The sequence below is a fragment of the Aulonocara sp. 'chitande type north' Nkhata Bay genome, linkage group LG5 (genome assembly GCF_057382095.1).
Source record: "Aulonocara sp. 'chitande type north' Nkhata Bay isolate Kocher_YH1m ecotype deep benthic linkage group LG5, A_spYH_male_GT1.1, whole genome shotgun sequence".
Lineage (NCBI taxonomy): Eukaryota > Metazoa > Chordata > Actinopteri > Cichliformes > Cichlidae > Aulonocara > Aulonocara sp. 'chitande type north' Nkhata Bay.
In genome coordinates, this window is record NC_141348.1 from 40,381,415 (window position 1) to 40,401,360 (window position 19,946).

Sequence of the window (19,946 nt, forward strand, 5' to 3'; positions counted from 1 at the left end):
CTATTATAAGAAGAACTAGCAAAAAAGCTGCGTGTGTCGGCCTTGTGCAATGTGTTTACATCTAACTCTAACATACTGAAAGCTTGACTGTCTTAACATTTGCTGGCTTATTGGCTTTTGGAAGACTTCTCACACTGACATTCGTAAGACATCAAAAATACATCAGTATATCTCCCAGTTTTCATACTCTACCTCCAAAAAGCGAATCGTACTACACTGGTATAAATAGTAGGGCTGTGCGATATGATCAAAATGTCATATCCCGATATGACATTTCTTATCCCAATAACAATATATATCACAAAATAGTGCATTTTCTGTAAATTCTGTGAATCTCGGGGAACTCGACTTGTGTGAAGCGTTTTCAGCTGGGCGTCGTGTACCTGGAGTCGAGTGTTTTGACTGATGCATTAAACTATACATTTTTAGACATAACTTGTACTGGCTGTCATTTTCTTTGTATTTATTACACGGTGTGCTGTGGGGAAAAGCCTGTTCTAATGTTTGAGTCTAAGGTGTATTTTGAACACCTGATGGCTCTTTTTTGCTTCTCATCCGTTAACTCTCTCCATACTTGTTCACGTGATTCTTGCGTAGGTGGTTGAAGAGGTTTGCCTGCTCTGTGTTTTCTGGTCCGTGTCAGACTTTTCATAACCAAATCCTGTCCATGCTACAGAGGTAGCCCCTCGTTTAGGAATAAGGTCCTCGATTTGTTTTGACTGGTCCTTCTGTTTGGAGCTACCTGGTTCTGCCTCATCTTCACTGGCCATGTTGGCATTCTCTGTGCCCGCATCCACGTGGTGACTGTAAGCACCATTTATAGTTACCTTATGTTTTTATTTCAGGTAATTTGTTTGACGCATATTCTGAAATTTGATGTTTGAGAATAATGTATATCATTTCAGTGTATTTTGAAAAGTTGAGCTTTATTGTGAAAGGTTTATGTAGAAAATAAACAAGCAGACGGCGGAACCACACAATGATTTTACCGTTGCTAATGAAAGTACGTGTAAAAACAGTCGCTTGTCCGTCCATAGTGTGGTTATTTTAAATCGCCACTACAGTGACCATCAAAACGATGAAAAAATATTGCCGTAAACAGCTTATTTTGCGACACCACAAAACAAACGATAGCATAATATGAAACGATGTTTTCATATCCGATATGTATATTCATATCATCCCATATGTATCATCCTATCAAACAGCCCTAATCAACAGGTGTCAGTAGATATTAGTAGAAGGTTTTTCTACTTACATTTAGCTTGTAAGGCATTGTCTCAAAGTAGATTGAGGTTGCAGAGATTCTTTTCACATCAGACATGTAGCCGTGAGACAGACTGGAGTGAGAAAAAACAATATATACATAAAGAATAAAACATGGCAGTTCAAAGACTCTGTTTGTAAACCTTTTCACAAAATTTTATTCAATATGAATATCAGATTTGTAGGAAACTAAAACAGGGCAGTAACACACTACAGTTGACCAACAACTTGGGTGGCTTTAAAAGTGTGTGGATGAAGAAAAAACAGGACCAACAATGAAAATAAAGCAACAGTGAATACTAACTGTCCACCATCAGATACGTCCAGGCCCATGATACGATCGTGGGGATTGAGTACAGCGGTGAAAGTGGCAAAGTTGGCAGGAGAGCCAGAGTACAGTTCGACGTTGACGCCCCACAGAGCTGGATCCAGGTCAAAGGCCTCCAGAGCTCGCTTCTGACAGAGCAGCTCAATTTGGTCAACCACTCCTCCTCCACCATGAGACCTGTAATGGAAAATTTGTTTCAATTCATCTAATGTCCGTGTACTATTGGTATGTCATTGTGACTTCCTGGTACAAAGACGAGTGCTTGAGGATGGGAAAAGAACTAAGTGCAAGCTGAGTTCACATGCATGACATGCGATGTTCCCTCTAAGCTGCGCACGTGCGCAATTGCGCACTGCTGACACGGTCTCTGTGCACAGAAAATCTTCGTTGCGCACAAAAAAAATCTAACCTGAATTGAAATTAAAATTAAAATTTCAACAATTCTGTTTTGCAGTGTTAGTCAGTGAGTGACTGGCTGCTCCTGTATGGGATTAGAACGATGCCACCTTATCCCATAGTCCAGCCAATGATGCGATTCACATTCGTATATACGCAGCTAATCAACGTGGTTGACAGGCTATGACAGCGTCCTTATGTGCCGACACCGGTGTTTTAGCTGGCAAAGCGGCGTGGCTGATGTGGAGTGAAGCCACGTTAATGACAACGTGTACAACCATTGGAGATGTGAGCAGGACAGACGGAACAATTGATGGAAAAAGTGTGGACTTTATACCAGTTTTTAAATTGTGTTGATCGGCCACGTAAAACCAGAGTTATGATAAAAATATATGAAATGCTTGGTTTTCTTCCTGAATACTATTGTTGTTTATATTTACTGCGGGAAGAAACGTTCTATAAGAAAAAACGCTCTGCCTGTGAGCAAAAACAAAACCAAAAACACCCCCACCCTTTCCTATTGGTCGAAAAAAGTACAGCCTGCAGGCTGATGTTCTCCTTTATCTCATAGTGGAAAGAAATAATTTTTGGAGTGGCACTCCAAAAATATTTGTATTGCATTAAATTTGATGCAGAACAGCTGATTGTTCTGTAAATAGTTTGAAATGTTTATTAAAAAAAACGCCTTGGCTGCATTTAAAAAAAATAGCTGCAAAAAACTTTGTTTGCCAAACTGAGATACTTTTTTTAAAAAGTAACTATATAATTAATTGTCCAACATTGGTCATTATATACTGTATTTTGCAGTCAGAGAGTTACAGGACTCTCTCCCAGACCACAGACTCATAATACAAGTCAGAGCTTTATAAAAAAAAAGAAAAAAGAAGAAAGATATGTTTTCAAAATTGGAATTCAAGTTATTTTTACTCCCAATAGTGTTAACAAACTACACAGGTCAATGACTACATTTTTGTTTTACATTTTCATTGTAAGTGGGCTAAAGCAGTTAATTAAAAGTAGTCTAACATAAATATAAATGCTGTAATTTGATTATCTTAATAAACCATGTAACTTGGATGGATTCAATGCTGGTGGGACCACAGTGCACACGTCTGATGTCGCTCACAGTGGTCCAAGGGACCGCTCAGGGAGTTTGTGTGTTCGCTCAGACACATGGAAAATTAGAGGGAACATTGATGACATGCTTTATCTGTATTCACTATGTCGTTGGTCCCTTAAACCAGGGATAGTTGATTTCTGGCCAGCAGAACAATGCCGTGAACACAACGGACAAGCCAGTGTGGTGAACTGCTGTTAACTGCATTCCATGCAAATACAAAATGAAATTATCATTCATCAGATTAGCTATACCAGTCTGTTCAGTCCATTAAATCTATTTTTGTTACAGCCAGCCCCTGATGGGAACTGCCTATATAGCCAACAGCAATCACCAGCTACTTGCCATCTATTTGTCTGTTGCTTGGGATTGAGCAGGTAGGACATATTGGTAAAAACCAACACTATGACAGGTATACATTATGGACACAAATGTTCTCCATAGTCTAGAGTCATCAGTACAAGCAAACCCTCTAAGTAAAGCACTAATTTTGCATTGTCATTTGGTACATCGCTGTAAAACTGTTTAGACTACGGCCCCTTTAACATATTTTCACACATTTTCCACAAACAGTAAATTTAGTCAAGAAAGATCTACACCAACCTAGACCCAAAACTTCCACAGCAGATGTGAGGCATCTCTGGTGAAAATCAAACCTTTTCAGTGGAATTACAGATGAAGGTGCAACAGATGGCTACTTTACAAACCACTCATTCAATGAGATCATCCTTTTGTTACATTACATTAAAAGTGGGAGAAAAAAACAACAGATGAGTGGGATGTCGGGAGGGAAAAAAACAAAAATTAAAAACACAGTCAGTGGGAGAGAGATTTGTGGTAGGATTGTATTCCAGGAATCAAAGGCATCAAATGAGATGAATTTCAAAACATGTCATCTTTCTGGTTGCTGCTGATAAATGCGACTTATCTGAAGGAAATAACAGAACTAAACTGAAAATAGAAAACATGCAACTATCAGCCCGGCACTAAATTCTTCAAATATAACCCCTCAGGAATTTTCTTTGGAAAGGCAGAGGCTGTGGATTATGTACCTGGTAAGAAATTACTATCATGGGTAAACAAGACTACACAGTATAGATCGGTGTGTGTTTGTGCACGTCTGTAACAAATATCCTCAAGCACATAATATTAATAGTGAAAACAAACAGAGGTGTGGCTGAATAAAAACGTACTTTATGACAGGGTTGCGTGAATATTTGTTGGTAAGACAGGAGCCGAGAACTTCCTGAGCTGCTCGGCTGCAGAAATTCTGCAATGAGAACACACAGGCGGACACACACAGATCAATGGCACGAGTAGACAGAAGGGACAAGGACAGCAAATTAAAGTCTGTTAAGTGATAGTGAGAAATCCCCCTCCGGCAAGAGGCAATCATTACAGTATTGAACCTCTGGACTTCCATAGACTAACACTCTGCACTTTCCAATGATTATCCCCTTGCAGCTGGAGGATACAAGATAATGCAATAAATGTTTCTACACATGCTGAATTACATCAGGATCGTTGAGACGCACTGAGAAACAAATTTTAGTCATTATTGTTAGAGGAAAAAAAGCATACTGTTTCCTTTGTATCTTTTCAGTTTGCTCAAGATGAAATTTATTGGCTGGACTCATTGACTGATGATGTTAGTAGATGCATTCCTTTGCCTTTTTTTAAATCTGCAATTACTGCAATACAGTAGAGCTTGACCAAAATCTTAAAATCTGAGTGATGCAGCCCCGACTGTGTAACATGTCTCTCTTGTATATCGTCACACTGGTCAGTAACAGCATCTGACATAAAATGAACACAGACAAATAAAGTCTGAATGCTGCCTCTCTGAGTGGGGTGGTGGTTGTGGTGTGTTGTTATGCAAATGCTTCACCTGTGAGCCAAGAGGAGATCAAGGCAGATAACAGCTCCAGTAACAGCTTTCTACTGCATCCGTCTGTCATGCCAACTACTGTGCATATATTAGAAAGGAAACGAATTTGCTTCTTAGTGTCAGTGTGTGTGTGTGTGTGTGTGCAAAACTGTACGTCTTCTCATCGGAGGAATGTCTGTCTGAGCTGTATTGTAATGTGACTTGCAGAGTGAGCTGGGGAGGAGGCAGAATGAAGACATCAGCTTTATCTCACACTAGAGTGGTCAGGCTTTGTGTTGAGAGGGGGCTGACATACTCCACTGAACTGTGGCGAAGAAGGAACAGGAGGAGAGAGAAGGAACAGTAGAAGATAAAACCTTGTCTGCTCTTCTGAATAGTAAAATTTTTCATTTCACACCATCCAGCCTTGGAATGAAAACAAAGAGCTGCCCAAATCTTTCTGATAACTGAGCTAGTCTCGCTCACAACAAGCAGAGTTTCTTGTAAGTGTTTTTACTATTAAAGAAGTTGAGTTTGAATGACTTCCAGCCTACTGTGTACAGTTCCTCAGTGAGTGAATAATGAATTAACAGGAAGCTTGATATGAATTTATTCCTGTCAGAGATCATGACATCAGTTTATGAGCTGTATGTGTGAGACAAAAGTTCAGTTTTAGAAGCCTCAAAGGCCAATGGAAATATTTAAAACAGGACATTTGGAGGTATACAACATTAATGCAGACAGCAAGAGGATTCAAGAATAAATAACTTGGCAGAGTGTGAATTTCAAATGCTATACCCACGATCATGTGTTGGATTTGGTGTGCACATCTATCACAAGACCTCAAAGGCTTTTCCCTCACTTTTCCAGCCAGCAGTAACATGTAGAATAACTATAATAAATATCCCAAAGTCGGCGCATTCATTCATTAATGAGAGGGGATTAGTTATTCTCAGACAGTTGCACTGCTAACATGTCAGGGAGAGGCTATCAGCTCTCTGAGACACCGAATAACTGCTTACATTGACCATCTTTGCTTAAAAAAAGAAAGACAATTGAATCAATACAAAAAAGTGGAACGAGTGTCTGACTGACTAAACCCTTTTAAAAATATGTTTTTTTTAAACAAGTGAGTCTGTCGCCTTACAACTCCGTGACAACAGTTTTAAAGGACTGTGAAAAATTCAAGCGCCTATTCTCAACTGAGTGTTTTAAGGTAATCATTAGTTATATATTTCAAATAACCATTCGCTTCAATCAAAATGACGAGAGGAAACAAAACCATTTATAGATTAACATAAAAGGTGTGCGCTGACGTATTCTGACTTTCAATGTAGGTTTCTATATAGATTTACTAGCAAGTTGCACCAGTTCAAACTGGGTTTTAGTATAAACAAAAATTCTTTCATATTTACAAAGAGATTACAGTGTGTAAGAGATGGGAACTCAGAGATTTTTGCAACTGACCCTGCTGCATTTACATTTCTGAGAGTTCCTTTCTCAGAGAACAAACTGATTTACTAATGTTTGCCACATGCAATTTACTGCCAGTTGCGCTGATGTTGAATGATATTTTTTCACACTTGATATTTAAACAAACTCATGTCTATGATTGGAAAACTAACTGCAACCACAAGCGAAATTTGGAGATTGCGCTCACATGCTATTTTGCGCCACTTAATCTGGCTCCTAGTACCTCAGATGCAATGAGCTCCAAACCACGGCACTGCCTGTCCTTCTCCTTCTGCAGCAGATTCCACATCTCGGGGTCATCCTGAGCCAGGCTCTCCTGACCCGTCCAAGGACGATCTTCATCCGCTGCACGGGTGGCAGCGTGAGACTGGTGGGCACGTGCACTGAGACAAACAGGGACTCGCTGGCACAGCGGCTGTGGGTGGAAGACGAGTTGGGAATATGAGGAAAGAAAATACAGAAAGGAAAAGGTTTGATTTAGAGTTTGTCAGCTTTACACAGATATCGCAGTTACAGTAGAAATGTTTTCTAAAACTGTGTCATTGCACCAAACTGGGTCATGAGTTGCCAGAGTGTGAGAGTGTGCGTGTGTGTGTCCATCATCCTGCAGCTAACAGATGGTTGTATTGGATTTCCAGGTACAACTATTGTATATTTCCCACCTAATCATGTCGTTCTCTTTGTAGCCTGCTGAAAGCTTATCATCTCAAAGTTGAGAAATCAAATTAGTTTGACTTGGTAGCCACAGATCATGGTGCAGTTAAAGTCCCTGTCATCTCCTAAAGTTGCTGAATTTTCATGGACATTTGTCAGTTTTTGGTCACCATGCTGCTGCTAGCTGTCCTATTACAAAGAACATCAATTCTCTAGTCTTTATTTGATCATTTCATATATTTAAAGTGTGATTCTAATTTGTCCTGTACAAAAAGGAGACATTTGCCTCCTTTCAACTACTGCGCTTCCCTTACACTCTAATGCAGCCTGGTATAATTAGAAGCTGGCGTGTTTTCGTGATATCAATAATCAGCATGGTTGTTCAATTATGCCTCTATCAGCACTTCTATAAACTGGGACCGACTTTTACAGCCTCAGTGTACCAGAAGGAGGCATACAGAGAACAGATTCAGCACTTCCTGCTTATCTAATCTGGACTGGGGCTGGCGAGTTCTTCCTCTGCTGCAATGCTTGATCGTGTGAGAGTGCAGACTCCATACAATTTTCACTGGCTCTTTTCTAAAGTGAATCCTGATCCCACTTTTCTTTGTTAGTATGACACACCACCGACACGGTGCTTGGACCATCAGAAAACCTCTGAATACACACAAAAAAAGGTTTGTGTTCTATTTAAGTGGATTCCCATTATAACTCTCAATCAAAAAAGAAGCACTGTGTGGGAGAGCTGTAAGGTTAAATAAAATGTTGACAGGTTGATTGCACTCAAAACAAATTGGCTCATTCTCTTCATTTAATCAGCAATATGATGATGATGACTCTGTGCTGAGATCAATCGCCCCACTACAAACCTATAGTTATCATCTGTACAGGTGTGCTGGGGTGTGAGGGACAGCCTCCTTTTAATAGCGCCATTAAAAAGCAATTAACACAATACTTAGGACTCTTTAAGGACACCCATATGAAAAACGTGTAATTATGCTTATTCCATGCAGTGTGAATTAAGTTTGGCTTTTTACTCATTTGAAATGACTTTATAATATTTACCAGTGTTGTTTTTCACAGGCTTTAAGATATATGTATATTCTCATTCTAAATAATCTCTACAACATAAAGAGGTCTAGCTATAGTATAATTCAATACACTCTTTAAAAAATAAAATAAAATACCCTAAAGATAGTTTATCACCTTCATTGTGGTTGTCTACTTCTTCCTCTGCTCCCCAGTGTGGCAAAAGAGACAACGGTGACACGCCAGGGGAGCCAACTGGCACACTAATGACTGATTTCTAATAGTCTCTACCCTGGCCTTCTGTCACCAGTAGCATTTATGATGGTGGAGATTTCCCTCCCCAGGATCCTGGAAAAGACAGGGCCTGGGAGACAGGTCGAGCTGCCTCTGAGGACACATTTCTCGCCAAAAAAAAATCACACGGGTCATTAAACCTTGACGGGAACTGTCCTTTGCTGTCTCTTTTTCGACTGTGGCACACCAACGCCAGGAAACGCAGTGGCAGAAAAAACCCAAACTGAGTGGCTACAGGGTTACTGAAGACTGAAAAACAGACAAGGCTGCCTCTCCTTTCTCCTCTTCACCTTCATCCTTTCCCCGCACTATCCTGTCACCCTACGCCGCTAAGCACTCTCAACCAAGTAACATTTGTGTGGCATTTTTGTTAGTTCCTCTTGTCATCGATGTGAATTTCACAGTGTCCAAATGGGAAAGCTCTGAGCTTAAACAGCCAAAAGACAGGTTACTCCCTGTTGTGTTTCTTTCTGTTTCCCTGCTTCATTTCTCAGCCTTGATCATTATGGGAGATTAATTAATAAACACAAAACAAACTGATCCAAGAGAAGCGAGAGCCAAGATACAAGCACCAAATATGTCACAGCGGGACTATTTTTAGGCGACAGATTACGCTGTCGTTTGAAGGTGAACTTGATGAAAACTCTGCTGTGAGAAAAGGGGCGGGATAGGCCGCGTCAACCTGGGTGCTGAGCACAAAATAATGACAGAGTCACAGATGCACTACATCTGCGTGACAATGATAAGGTAATTGTTGGCATTCTGCCTTCCCTGTCAAACATCTGTGCTCAAAGTACAATTGCGAAACAGAAGAAAAGGGAAGGAAGAAAATCATTTCATTAATCCTACTTCTGTATTGTTTTTGCCCGTTTCCTGAAGCAGCTCCTGAGGAGAGTCAATTTTACAGATGACTGCTGTCCATCAGCAGCTATACCAAACAACAATCAACCCAGAAAAACACACACTAACACACACACACACACATGGGATTAGAGTGGTGAAAGTAGGTTGCAACGATTCGATTATAAAAAAAAAAAATCCTCAACGCAAATTTTTTGCCCTGGGTTTTCCAACAAAAAACTGATAACACAACAGTAGCAGTGAAGATGACGCTGTTGTAGTTTAATGTAGAGTTTGTCCACACACACACACACACGTCGAAGAACAAAGAGGCGGAGCCGTACTGAGAAGCAGAACCCGATACTGTAATCACCATTAAAAGCATTTCTGTTAAAAACCCGGGGAGGAGTCCTGCATCAAACAACCTGTTTTACAGGATCCAGTATGTTGAAAAAAAGTTTTTGTAGCTGCTCCTATCCACCGCAGCAAAAAACTGCAAGACATTATTGACAATGTTGGTCACTAATAACCAGAGAAGTCTGGGACCAACAGACTTAAAAACTCCTTTGTCCCACACGCCATTAAACTCTTTAACTCCTCGCTGGAGGGGAGGCAGAGGGGAAACAGGAGGACAAAGGGGGCGGGGACAACTAAGCAGTAGTTTTTGCACAAACCAAACACTAAATAAGAACTGATCACTGTGCGCACGATCTGATATCCTTGTGTTGGTGTTGGAATAACTATCTATCTATCTATCCATCCCATTTTTCTATTGCAGTGATATACTCAGCGAACAGGGGTGAGTTTAAAGGAGGGCATGGGATGTACTAGATCATATTTATTTCAAAGCTTTAGTAACATTACTTTGCTTTTATATTGATTAAATTATATTAATATTTAAAAATATAAAAATAAAACCTTTTTTCAACCCGCAGGCCAGTAAAAATATACATAAGCTAGCAGAAGTCACTGACCCAGTGCTGTTTGACGCTGAATAATTATAAACATGAATTATTAAAATCTACACCATCAGAATGTCTGCTTTCCGCAGCAGGAAACGTTGCATCGAAGCATAGTGCAAACCTCAGACAATGCTGATTTCCTCACTTCATTCCAGCTACAGCTTGTTCCTCTAAAGGCTTAACACCACACCTTCTCCTTTATTCATTACAACATTTAATAACTCAGACACACCAGACTGCCTAAAACTAAATCTGAGCCCTGGCTGAACGACATGACCCAAGCTGTCAGGCGCGACTGCCGTCGAGCTGAGCGCAAGTGGAAAAAGGACAAACTACAAGTGTCATTCCAGATGCTGAAGGACTGTTGGCGTCAATATCAAAGAACTGTAAAAGATGCCAAAAGAAAACACTTATCTGACATTATTTTGTCAAACTGTCACAACCCGCGTGTTTTATTTAAAACTATTAACTCTGTTCTTAATGCACCATATACTGACTGTATCAAGCCCTCATCAGAAGCCTGTGAAAATTTTTTACACTTTTTTATTGAGAAGGTCTCCTCCACAAGGGCTCAAATCTCTCCTTGTGCTCATGACCTCTCAGTCTCTGTTTCCTGCTCTGCTGTCTTTGACAGGTTTGAGCCTGTGACTCTGTCCTTTTTAAAGGAGACTGTTGGTCATCTTAAGCCTACAGGGTCTCCAAATGATGCTGTCCCTCCTCGACTTTTAAAAGAGGTGTTACCTACAGTTGGTCCTTTGGTTCTTGAACTGGTAAACCATAGTCTGATGTCAGGTGTTGTCCCTAAAGATTTTAAACATGCAGTAGTCAAACCCCTGATTAAAAAACCTTGCAAATTAGCTGGCCTATCTCCAAACTACCTTTTCTTTCCAAAATTCTTGAAAAGGTAGTTTACAGCCAAATAATGACCTTCCTGGAAAAGCAAAATGTGTTAGAGGTTTTCCAATCTGGTTTTAAACCCTTTCATAGCACTGAATCAGCCCTTTTAAAAGTTTTTAATGACATATTTTTAGCGACTGATGCTGGGGACTGTGTTGTTCTTGTGCTTTTAGATTTGACAGCTGTGTTTGATACCGTGGATTATGCCATTTTATTCTCTCATTTGGAGCACTGGGTGGGCATTAGGGGCACAGCACTGGAGTGGTTCAGGTCCTACTTGGCGGGGCGAACTTTTTGTGTCAGCCTCGGTGACTATGTGTCGTCCTCCGCTCCCCTCTTGTGTGGTGTCCCACAGGGCTCAGTTCTAGGCCCCCTCCTCTTCTCTTTATATCTGCTTCCTCTTGGTTCTGTACTGAGAAAGCACGGCATTGCTTTCCACTTTTATGCTGATGACTGTCAGATCTATGTCCCTCTAAAGAAAAAAGACAGATACCTTACACAGCCATTACTTCAGTGTCTCGATGACATTAAGGCTTGGATGTCTAAAATTCAATGATAAAAAGGTGATGGTTTTTGGTAGCCCCACTGAGACCCCCAATGTGTATGTAGATTCCCTGGCCCAGTATGTTAAGCCAACTGTCACAAACCTGGGGGTCAAAGTGGACTGTGATCTGAAGTTTAACAATCAAATTAAGGCAGTGGTAAAATCTAGCTTCTTTCAGCTGGCAAAAATAAAGCCAATTCTTTCACGGCAGCACTTTGAGACAGTGATCCACACCTTTTTTAGCACTCGGCTGGATTACTGTAATGCACTTTATATTGGGGTCAGTGCATCATATATTAGTCATCTACAGAGGGTGCAAAATGCCGCAGCTCGTCTTTTAACTGGCACTCGAAAGTTTGAGCACATTTCCCCTGTTTTAGCTTCACTTCACTGGCTGCCCATTTCTTTTAGGATTCATTTTTAAATTCTTTTATTTACTTTTAAAGCTCTCCATGGCCTAGCTCCATCTTATCTCCATGAGCTGCTACAGCCTTATACACCCACCCGCTCTCTCAGGTCAGCTGATCAGCTGCTCCTGAAGATACCCAGGACTGGGCGTTGTAAAATTATGATATTATTTTATGCCATGTTATACCCCTAATTAAAGATTGTGAATTATTATGTAGTTTTAGTTTGCATTATTCTCCTGAATTAGAAGAAGCTGATAACTATTGCATTAGTTAAACTGATTTGCATTACATTAAATTGCTGACTTGTTGTGAATGAATGATATTGTTTTATGATGCATTATATTGCTGAGTTATAAGAAATACTGTTCGCAGAAGGTTATTGTCTAATTTGTCTGAGTAGAAGAGAACAGAGTGTGCTGGAGTTTTCTGCCCCATTTCAGCAGGAGCAGATAAACAGGGAGCCAAGGTCGTAGCTTAGGCGCTGTGTGAGAGAGAGCATGTGAATGTTTAGGCTTTTTATGATAAGGTGGAGGCACCAGAGGTTATAAAAGTTTGAGCAATGCTCCACCATTTTGAGATTTTGAGGCTGTCTGCATCAGTGTCCATCTCCCACGTGTGTGATCATTAAATCATCGTTTGACTCAACCCGGCCGGACCAGTGTTGTTATTGTGGTTTTTTCTCTTGTCTCCATCCCCAATATTTTGAACCTTAACAGCTTGGGGGCTCGTCCTGTGGTATTGGGGTGGAATTTAAAAGTTTGGACGGTCCGAGGTTGTCGAACGGACAGGCACGAGCCAGTGGTCTGATTTGAGTGGACAAAAGCCGGCTTATCTAAAGGTAAGGCACTACCTGTTGAATTATTTCCAAAATGTGCCAAATTGGATATGACTAAATTAAAGTCTACTCACTGAAATTACTGGTAGAGTGTCTGTTTTGATTTTGATGAGAATCACCGTGTGTTATGCAGTTAAAGTTGCTTAAGACTATTTAATGAAGTTGAAGAAATATGAAACTGTTCCCAGAAGTAACAGAGAATGTTGGGTTTGAGTCCCTGGATATTGAGCTGAAGGCTCAGGTAGTTTGGTAGGGAAATTAGGACAGAAACTGTTCCCAGAAGTAACAGAGACTGTTTAATTGGTCGTAAAAAAGTTATCTTTCTTCGGTGAGACCCGTTATGGTAAAATTTTTCAAAATCGGTTAGGTTAAAATTATTATAGGACGGCAGCCCAGAAGTCTGCTAAGAAGCACATAGCCCGGGGGTTACGCCCCCTCCTGGCCGTGGACGCGCGGTCTTGACCTGTCGGCGAACAGGGGTAGTTCAGTTTGGCTTTAACTGTGGGGTACAGGGCATCCCGAAATAAGCTAGGAGTTAGAATCTCCTCACCGTTTAAATGGTGTGATGTGCTTGTTTGGACAAAGTTAAATTGAGTTAGGGATTTAGAAGTTAGGTCAGAAACTGTTCCCAGAAGTAACAGATACTGTTTGATTGACTACAAAAAAGTTGGACTTTCTTCGGTGAGACCCGTTATTTTAAATTTGTCGAAATTTGTTAGGTGCTGAATCTGTCAGGCCTGTCAGTGATTGTAAATATAAGACGTCTTTGTAATATAAAATAGAAGAGTTTCGTCTGAGCTTTGTGTGACCCTGTGTGTGACGACAGCGCACTGCAGCGCTGCGAGCTATTTTTAGACGGTGTGTGAACATGCAAATGAGCTGTGACGCGCACAGAGGACTTTGCTTCCTGTTTTTTGAGTTTTATAATTTTGATTTGCAAACAATGATACATGCCTGTAAGTAAAACGCTGATTTTGCTGATTATGATACTACAAATAAGGTGTTGAATGACTAGGGTGTGAATGATGTTGGAGTTTAAAGCGGAAACTCAGAGAGGAGTGTGTTGGGAGACTGGCATGTAGTCTGCAGTGCAAAGGTGGGCGTCTTGCCTGCTAGTCTATTTAACTGTGATGAAAATGATATTAAATAAATCTCTCAGTGTGTTGATACAGGTGGCTATGGGGCTGGACCAACTGCCCCCACAAGCACGGCGGCCGAAGCAAAATTATAGTAATGGACACAAAATCAGTAAGAATCAGCAGCTGTGGAAAAGACAGCAGCTAGCAGAGAATTAAAGGAGAAATTAAGAGAAGTTTTACACATAAAATTGCGGCCAACAGACTTGTGGAGGTTGGGAAGGCGCCTGGAGCATCACAACAAGAAGGTGAAACAAAAACACACACAAGCAGAGAAATGTATTTTTTTTAAATAAATAAAAAAAATCTATGTACATATCTAGGAAATAAAGCACTGTCAGAACTCTTTGTTTTGCCTTTGACTAATGTAAGGAAGTCTTCCAAAAAGACAGGATAAGGTTATTTTATTTGACCTCTTAGTTCAGGTTGTATGTAAGCCTCATTTTAGGACATTTTAGGACATTACTGTACTTATGATAATTTAGTCATTTATGCATTTAGGAAATATTTTATTTAAAATATATAACTTCAGTGACAGTGTTTAGCTTTTTTAGGCCACATGCTGTATGCAGTTGAATTATCAAAATAAAATGGAAACCAATGAGCAGTTCATTCCCAAAAGAGCTGTCTTTTTTTTCCTTTTCTTAATATTTACTATAGCTCATCAACAAAACAGAAGTGTTTCTTATTCGATCATGTAATTAACTCAGAGAATAATCGATCCTCGATCACTAAACTAATCGATAGCTGCAGTCCTGGGTGAGCCCACAGAAGAACACAACAGATATTTAAGGTTGCAGAGAAGAAGTGTCAACAGCGCAGCAGCATCCGTCAGTTTGACACAGCGTTGCCTCTTCCTCTGTCACTGACTAATAGCAGGGCTGCCCATTACAAATTGCCCTGTGATACACTCTGGATGACACTAGACTGGAAATCTAGACTAAAATCTGGACGGGGTGAGGAGGCGTAAAGGGACAGAGGCACAGTCAAGACGACTACACTCCATTCGGATCAAAGGATTGTCAGGGTGACAATCAGAGACTTAAGCGATACTGGCAACAAAGGCAATCTTCAGGAGGCGTAGGCAGTGGAACGGCACATTTATACTGTAATCTTTGCACTGCACTTCTTAAAGATGGTTTCCTAGTGCTTCAGACACATGCTGTGGATGCTAACACTTTTGGGTTCAAGGCTGGCTCAAAGCCTTTCGTCCATGAAACCCCGCTCATAAACTCTATCAGGTCTACAGTGTGAAATATGTTTTTGTTCAAGTCATCCTAGCTTTTAAATCTTTTAAATCATTTTTTGGACAGCTAAAAGCTACTTTGGACCTTATCAATGCAGCTAATCCTGTCCAACAACATAATCCGATTAATGTAAATCTGTCAAAATGAAAAGCTATGCACTAGTTGTGATTCTACCGAAATTACAAGGAGAGAATGTCAACTTTAAAATGTTTTCTTCAGTTAATTCAAAATAAATACAAATAAATTAAAAAAAGGTTGTATTGCAATTGTAGTAGACCTGACTAAACATATATGTTTAGTGAATGGGAGTCAGTGCGCCCAGGGCAGCTGTGGCTACAATGTAGCTGCCATCACCAGTGTGTGAATGTGTGTGTGAATGGGTGAAAGACTGAATGTAGTGTAAAGCGCTTTGGGGTCCTTAGGGACTAAGTAAAGCGCTATACAAATACAGGCCATTTACCATTTACAATCAACACAACATGCTGAAGTTCAAACTGAGCACCAGAACGAGGCAGAAAGGTGATTTAAATGACTTTGAGCTTGGCTTGGTTGTTGGTGCCAGATGGGCTCGTCTGAGTGTTTCAGAAACTGCTGATCCAATGGGATTTTCCCACACAAATGTCTCTAGAGTTTACAAAGAATGTTTTTTCTTAAAGTTTCTTTTGGTAAATTGATGTCAGTTTCTTGGTTACATCACTGATAGGATGACCTTCCTACTGGTCAAGTTGTTAAAGGCCTTCGGCCATATCAGTAAATCTGTAGGAGGCCACATCTCTTACTGACAACTAAAGATTTTCAAGTGTTCAGCAAAGCAAACCCAAAAAGTTTAGATGTTTGAGCTACGTTTAGTTCAACATGACCTCTAGCTCTCACAAAAACCATTGGTTATAAAAAAAAGTTTGATGTACATGATTCACTCTACAGTCTGTGCGAACAGCAGCACTCTCCAATGTTTTCACAAACAATCTTATTATTGTCTCTACACCTCACGTCTCACTTTGCAAAAAACTGAACTGATGAAAATCAAATCTGAAAATAATGTTAATTATAAAATTCAAATTCCATATCTGTCACTCACAGGTTGCTCTTTCAAAGATGTGATCATTTAAATTTGGGAAAATGTTGTGTTTTTTTTAAAAAGCTCAATCTGGAGTGTGCCTGTCCTTATTATACCCAGAAACAAGGTTTGATGCCAATGTGCAAATCCGGGTAACATCCTCTTTTATGTCTGGGGGAGACGTGATAGGAAGTAATAGGAGTGGTCCTGGTGCCTAGGAGGCAGGAGAGAAGAAATCAGAATAATCGACTAATCCAAAAGTAACTAAATATTAGGATTTAAGCACAATCTAATGGAAGATATTTGCCTGCAAAATTACTGCATGTATTTAAGAGCCATTTGAAATTGTTAAACACATTCTTCAATAATCCAACTGTACTTCAGATCATGAGTTTTCTAAATGTAACTAACATTTACAGCGAACAGCAGCTGTAGCTTTGTTTCCTTGTAAATTAATTGGTGACGAATGTTGTTAAGCAATCCACAGGCAAGTTCTCACATGTCATGTAACTCCTATCACACAATGAGGCACTCTTTGGTATTTTTTGGCATCCTAATATTTCAGAATCAGGGCTTTACTTGACTTCATACTCTGTGTAAATAATCATTCTGTACATACGATAACTTTTTAATCCTACAACTGTTTATAACTTGCATAGTTCCCATTTCTGTATAACTGTATATCTCAGATTTCTGTATAGTTTTTTTTAATTTCATATTTATATCCTGTTCATATCCTGTACATAGCTTGTACTCACTACAGCCTGTACATACTTATAGTTATAGAATATTCACAACATACTTCATACCGTGTACATTATAACATACCATAATAGACCCATTTTCTGTAATATACTCACATATCTATATTATTGCTAATATATATTGTAATATATCTATATCACTAAAGCACTTCTGGATGGATGCAAACTGCATTTCGTTGCTCTGTACCTGTGCATGTGCAATGACAATAAAGTTGAATTCTATTCTATTCTATAAACCCTTTGTCAGCAGGAATGGCAATCAATAAACATCTAAAATATTTACAGTTATTTATTATCAGACTAAATAATCTAAGACTGTACTTACATTAACTGCATTTGCATTAAACTGTACCTGACTCCAACCTAACCATGCCACTTCTTCTCCACTTTTTCCAGCACTTTTTCCCATGCAAACAAAACTTTACAAAGCTAGGTCATTAGAGCTTAACTTATATGAGAGATCGTTTTTCATGCGTAGATATAATTGTTAGGTCCCAACCGTTCCGACTTGCCACACAAACTTTAAATACACTGTTTTGGTTGGGTTTTTTTGTTTTTTCATTTTTAAAGCATGCTGATATGAATCTAATACTCCAGAATAAATAAAAACAAAGCCAAATCTGGTTTGCAACAAAGTTTGACTTCCTAATGAGTTGTTGTCCTTCTTTTTTAATTTTTAAAACCTCACTTGTTTTATATACTTACTTTATAAGAGTATGTTTTAATCCAAAGGTAGACAGTACACAGTTCAGTATGATTTCATCCAGTCTTTTTTTTTTTTTTTTTACAAAGTGATCATCTGTCGAGCTAGCACAAAAACATACAAATACAAGTATAACACGCAGCATGATAACACATCCCGGTTCCAAGTATTTGGACTGAATATCATGTTATCTTTAATGAAGGTTCTTGTGCAACCATTATTAATTTACACTTAAAAAATAATAATAATGAATTCACTTTTTATGCTTGTAAGCTGTGGCAGTCGCTGTGGCATCATCACGTGGACCCAGCTGCATTCACCAAACTTAACCTCTGGCAACCTCAAGTTTCCATGAATGCAGTGCATAAAGGGCAGACAGAAAACAGCCAGCGGTTTATTGCTGAGCATTTCTATTTATTAAATATAAACACTACAGTTTACTTAAGCAGCAGTAAGAAACATTACCTCAGGGGCAAAATAGCACAGAAATATATTACAGTTACCCGTGTGAGTCGTCTCAGAGCGAATAGCCGCATATTTCCAGGTAGACCTGACGAAGAAGCAGCACAGCAGCGCCCACACCCCTGACAGAAACGAAGGGCTGGTTGAAAAAAAAAAACAAAAAGTGTAGTCACTTTCGTCCTACCGAAGGGTTCGATGGGAAATGTAGGCACACTGCAGTGAAGAAAACACAAAAACTAGCTGTGTGCCTACAGTGCTCATATACAGAAGTGCCCAGAGTGCGTGGTCGCACTACAGTCCAGCTCCTAAAGCATGAAGTAATTATTTAATAATCAGATAAGATAAGATAAGATAAGATAAGATAAGATAATAAGATAAGATCCCTTAATTAATGTCAAATTACAACAGAAATAAACATTGAACACAACCTATGAATTAGGGCTGCACAATTAATCGTTAGAAAATTGCAATCTCAATCCATACTCATTTCGAAATGACAACGATTAAAAAAAAAAGAAAAAAAAAGATGACGTATGTACCGGATTTTCTTCCGGGACATAAGCTGCATGAAAACAAGCGCCCACTCTTCAAACAACAAATGACTCAACAAATGACAAGGGCGGAGGCTTATACCACGTGATACAGAAGTCAGCTGGCAGGGAAAAAACAACGGAGAGCACGTGAGAGATAACGAAGCTGTAAAGGCCAAGAAAGTGACAGGAGAAAATCCGTCCCGGCAACCACCCAAACATCAATAACGGGAACCTTATACAGTATGTCTGTGAAGGTTCTCAGTCTTCATCCGAGAAGCTTCTCGGATGAGAGGTGAAACGTCTTCAAGCAACTTAAAGAAGTCCAGACGCTTTTCTTTGCAAGCTCCTTTGACAACCTTATACAGCGCTTCCCCATACCTGTCGAATTTCCGCAGGCGCAAAGAAATTACGGAGGTTATCACTTATCACCTGACCGAAGATAACACTGTTCAAAACGAGGGATTTAGGAAAATGATCAACACCCTAGACCAGTGGTTCCCAAACTTTTTGCTGGGCCCCCTTTGTTTTACAAGAAAAATGTTCGCGCCCCCCCCCCCTCCCGCGCGTGCACGCGCACAAACACATCCTCCAACCACACCCTTATTTTGCTCCATTTCGGTTTATTTCACACCTCAAACATTCAGTAAACAATTAAGCAAATACAAGTAATCTGCAATAAATTACAGGTAGTAATAAAATAAACTTATAATTCTTTTATGCTACATCCACACCTACATGAGTATTTTTGACAACTCAGCTGTTTCGTCCACGTAAACGGCGTTTCGAATCACCGAAAGCGGAGATTTTTTAAAACTCCTTTTTTGCGTTTACCTGTGGATGAGGAATACAGAGTTCGTTGCAACGTCAAAGGTTTGTGCCTTTTTCCACATCACGTTATTGTTTACATGAGATGAATTGCAGAATGGCAGATAGAGACAGAATACCGTTTCTGTTAATCTGACTATCTTCAGTTTTTACAGGCTTACATACACACATGCAGTTACTGTCCCTCTATTTAGAAAGCCAGAGGCGTCACCTTGTGATTATTTTACCTGTAGTTGTTTTTTTTCCTGTGTAACAATATTCAACATTGCTATCAATAAAAATGGTAAATGGCCTGTATTTGTATAGC

The 19,946-nt window shown here is 39.7% G+C and overlaps 1 protein-coding gene across 1 annotated transcript in view; it reads right to left on the bottom strand.

The window, feature by feature from the left end:
- The window catches only part of LOC147331305 (serine hydroxymethyltransferase, mitochondrial-like), a 30,774-nt gene extending 12,362 nt beyond the window's left edge, over positions 1–18,412 (bottom strand). Inside the window, exons 1-5 of the mRNA XM_086293545.1 lie at positions 18,323–18,412; positions 6,671–6,862; positions 4,301–4,377; positions 1,571–1,771; positions 1,259–1,340 (exon numbers count right to left, since the gene is read on the bottom strand). Of these exons, the coding sequence (XP_086149671.1) occupies positions 1,259–1,340; positions 1,571–1,771; positions 4,301–4,377; positions 6,671–6,862; positions 18,323–18,355 (585 nt within the window). The 5' untranslated portion in view covers positions 18,356–18,412. The remainder of the gene's footprint in view (positions 1–1,258; positions 1,341–1,570; positions 1,772–4,300; positions 4,378–6,670; positions 6,863–18,322) is intronic.
- Positions 18,413–19,946: the final 1,534 nt, after the last annotated feature.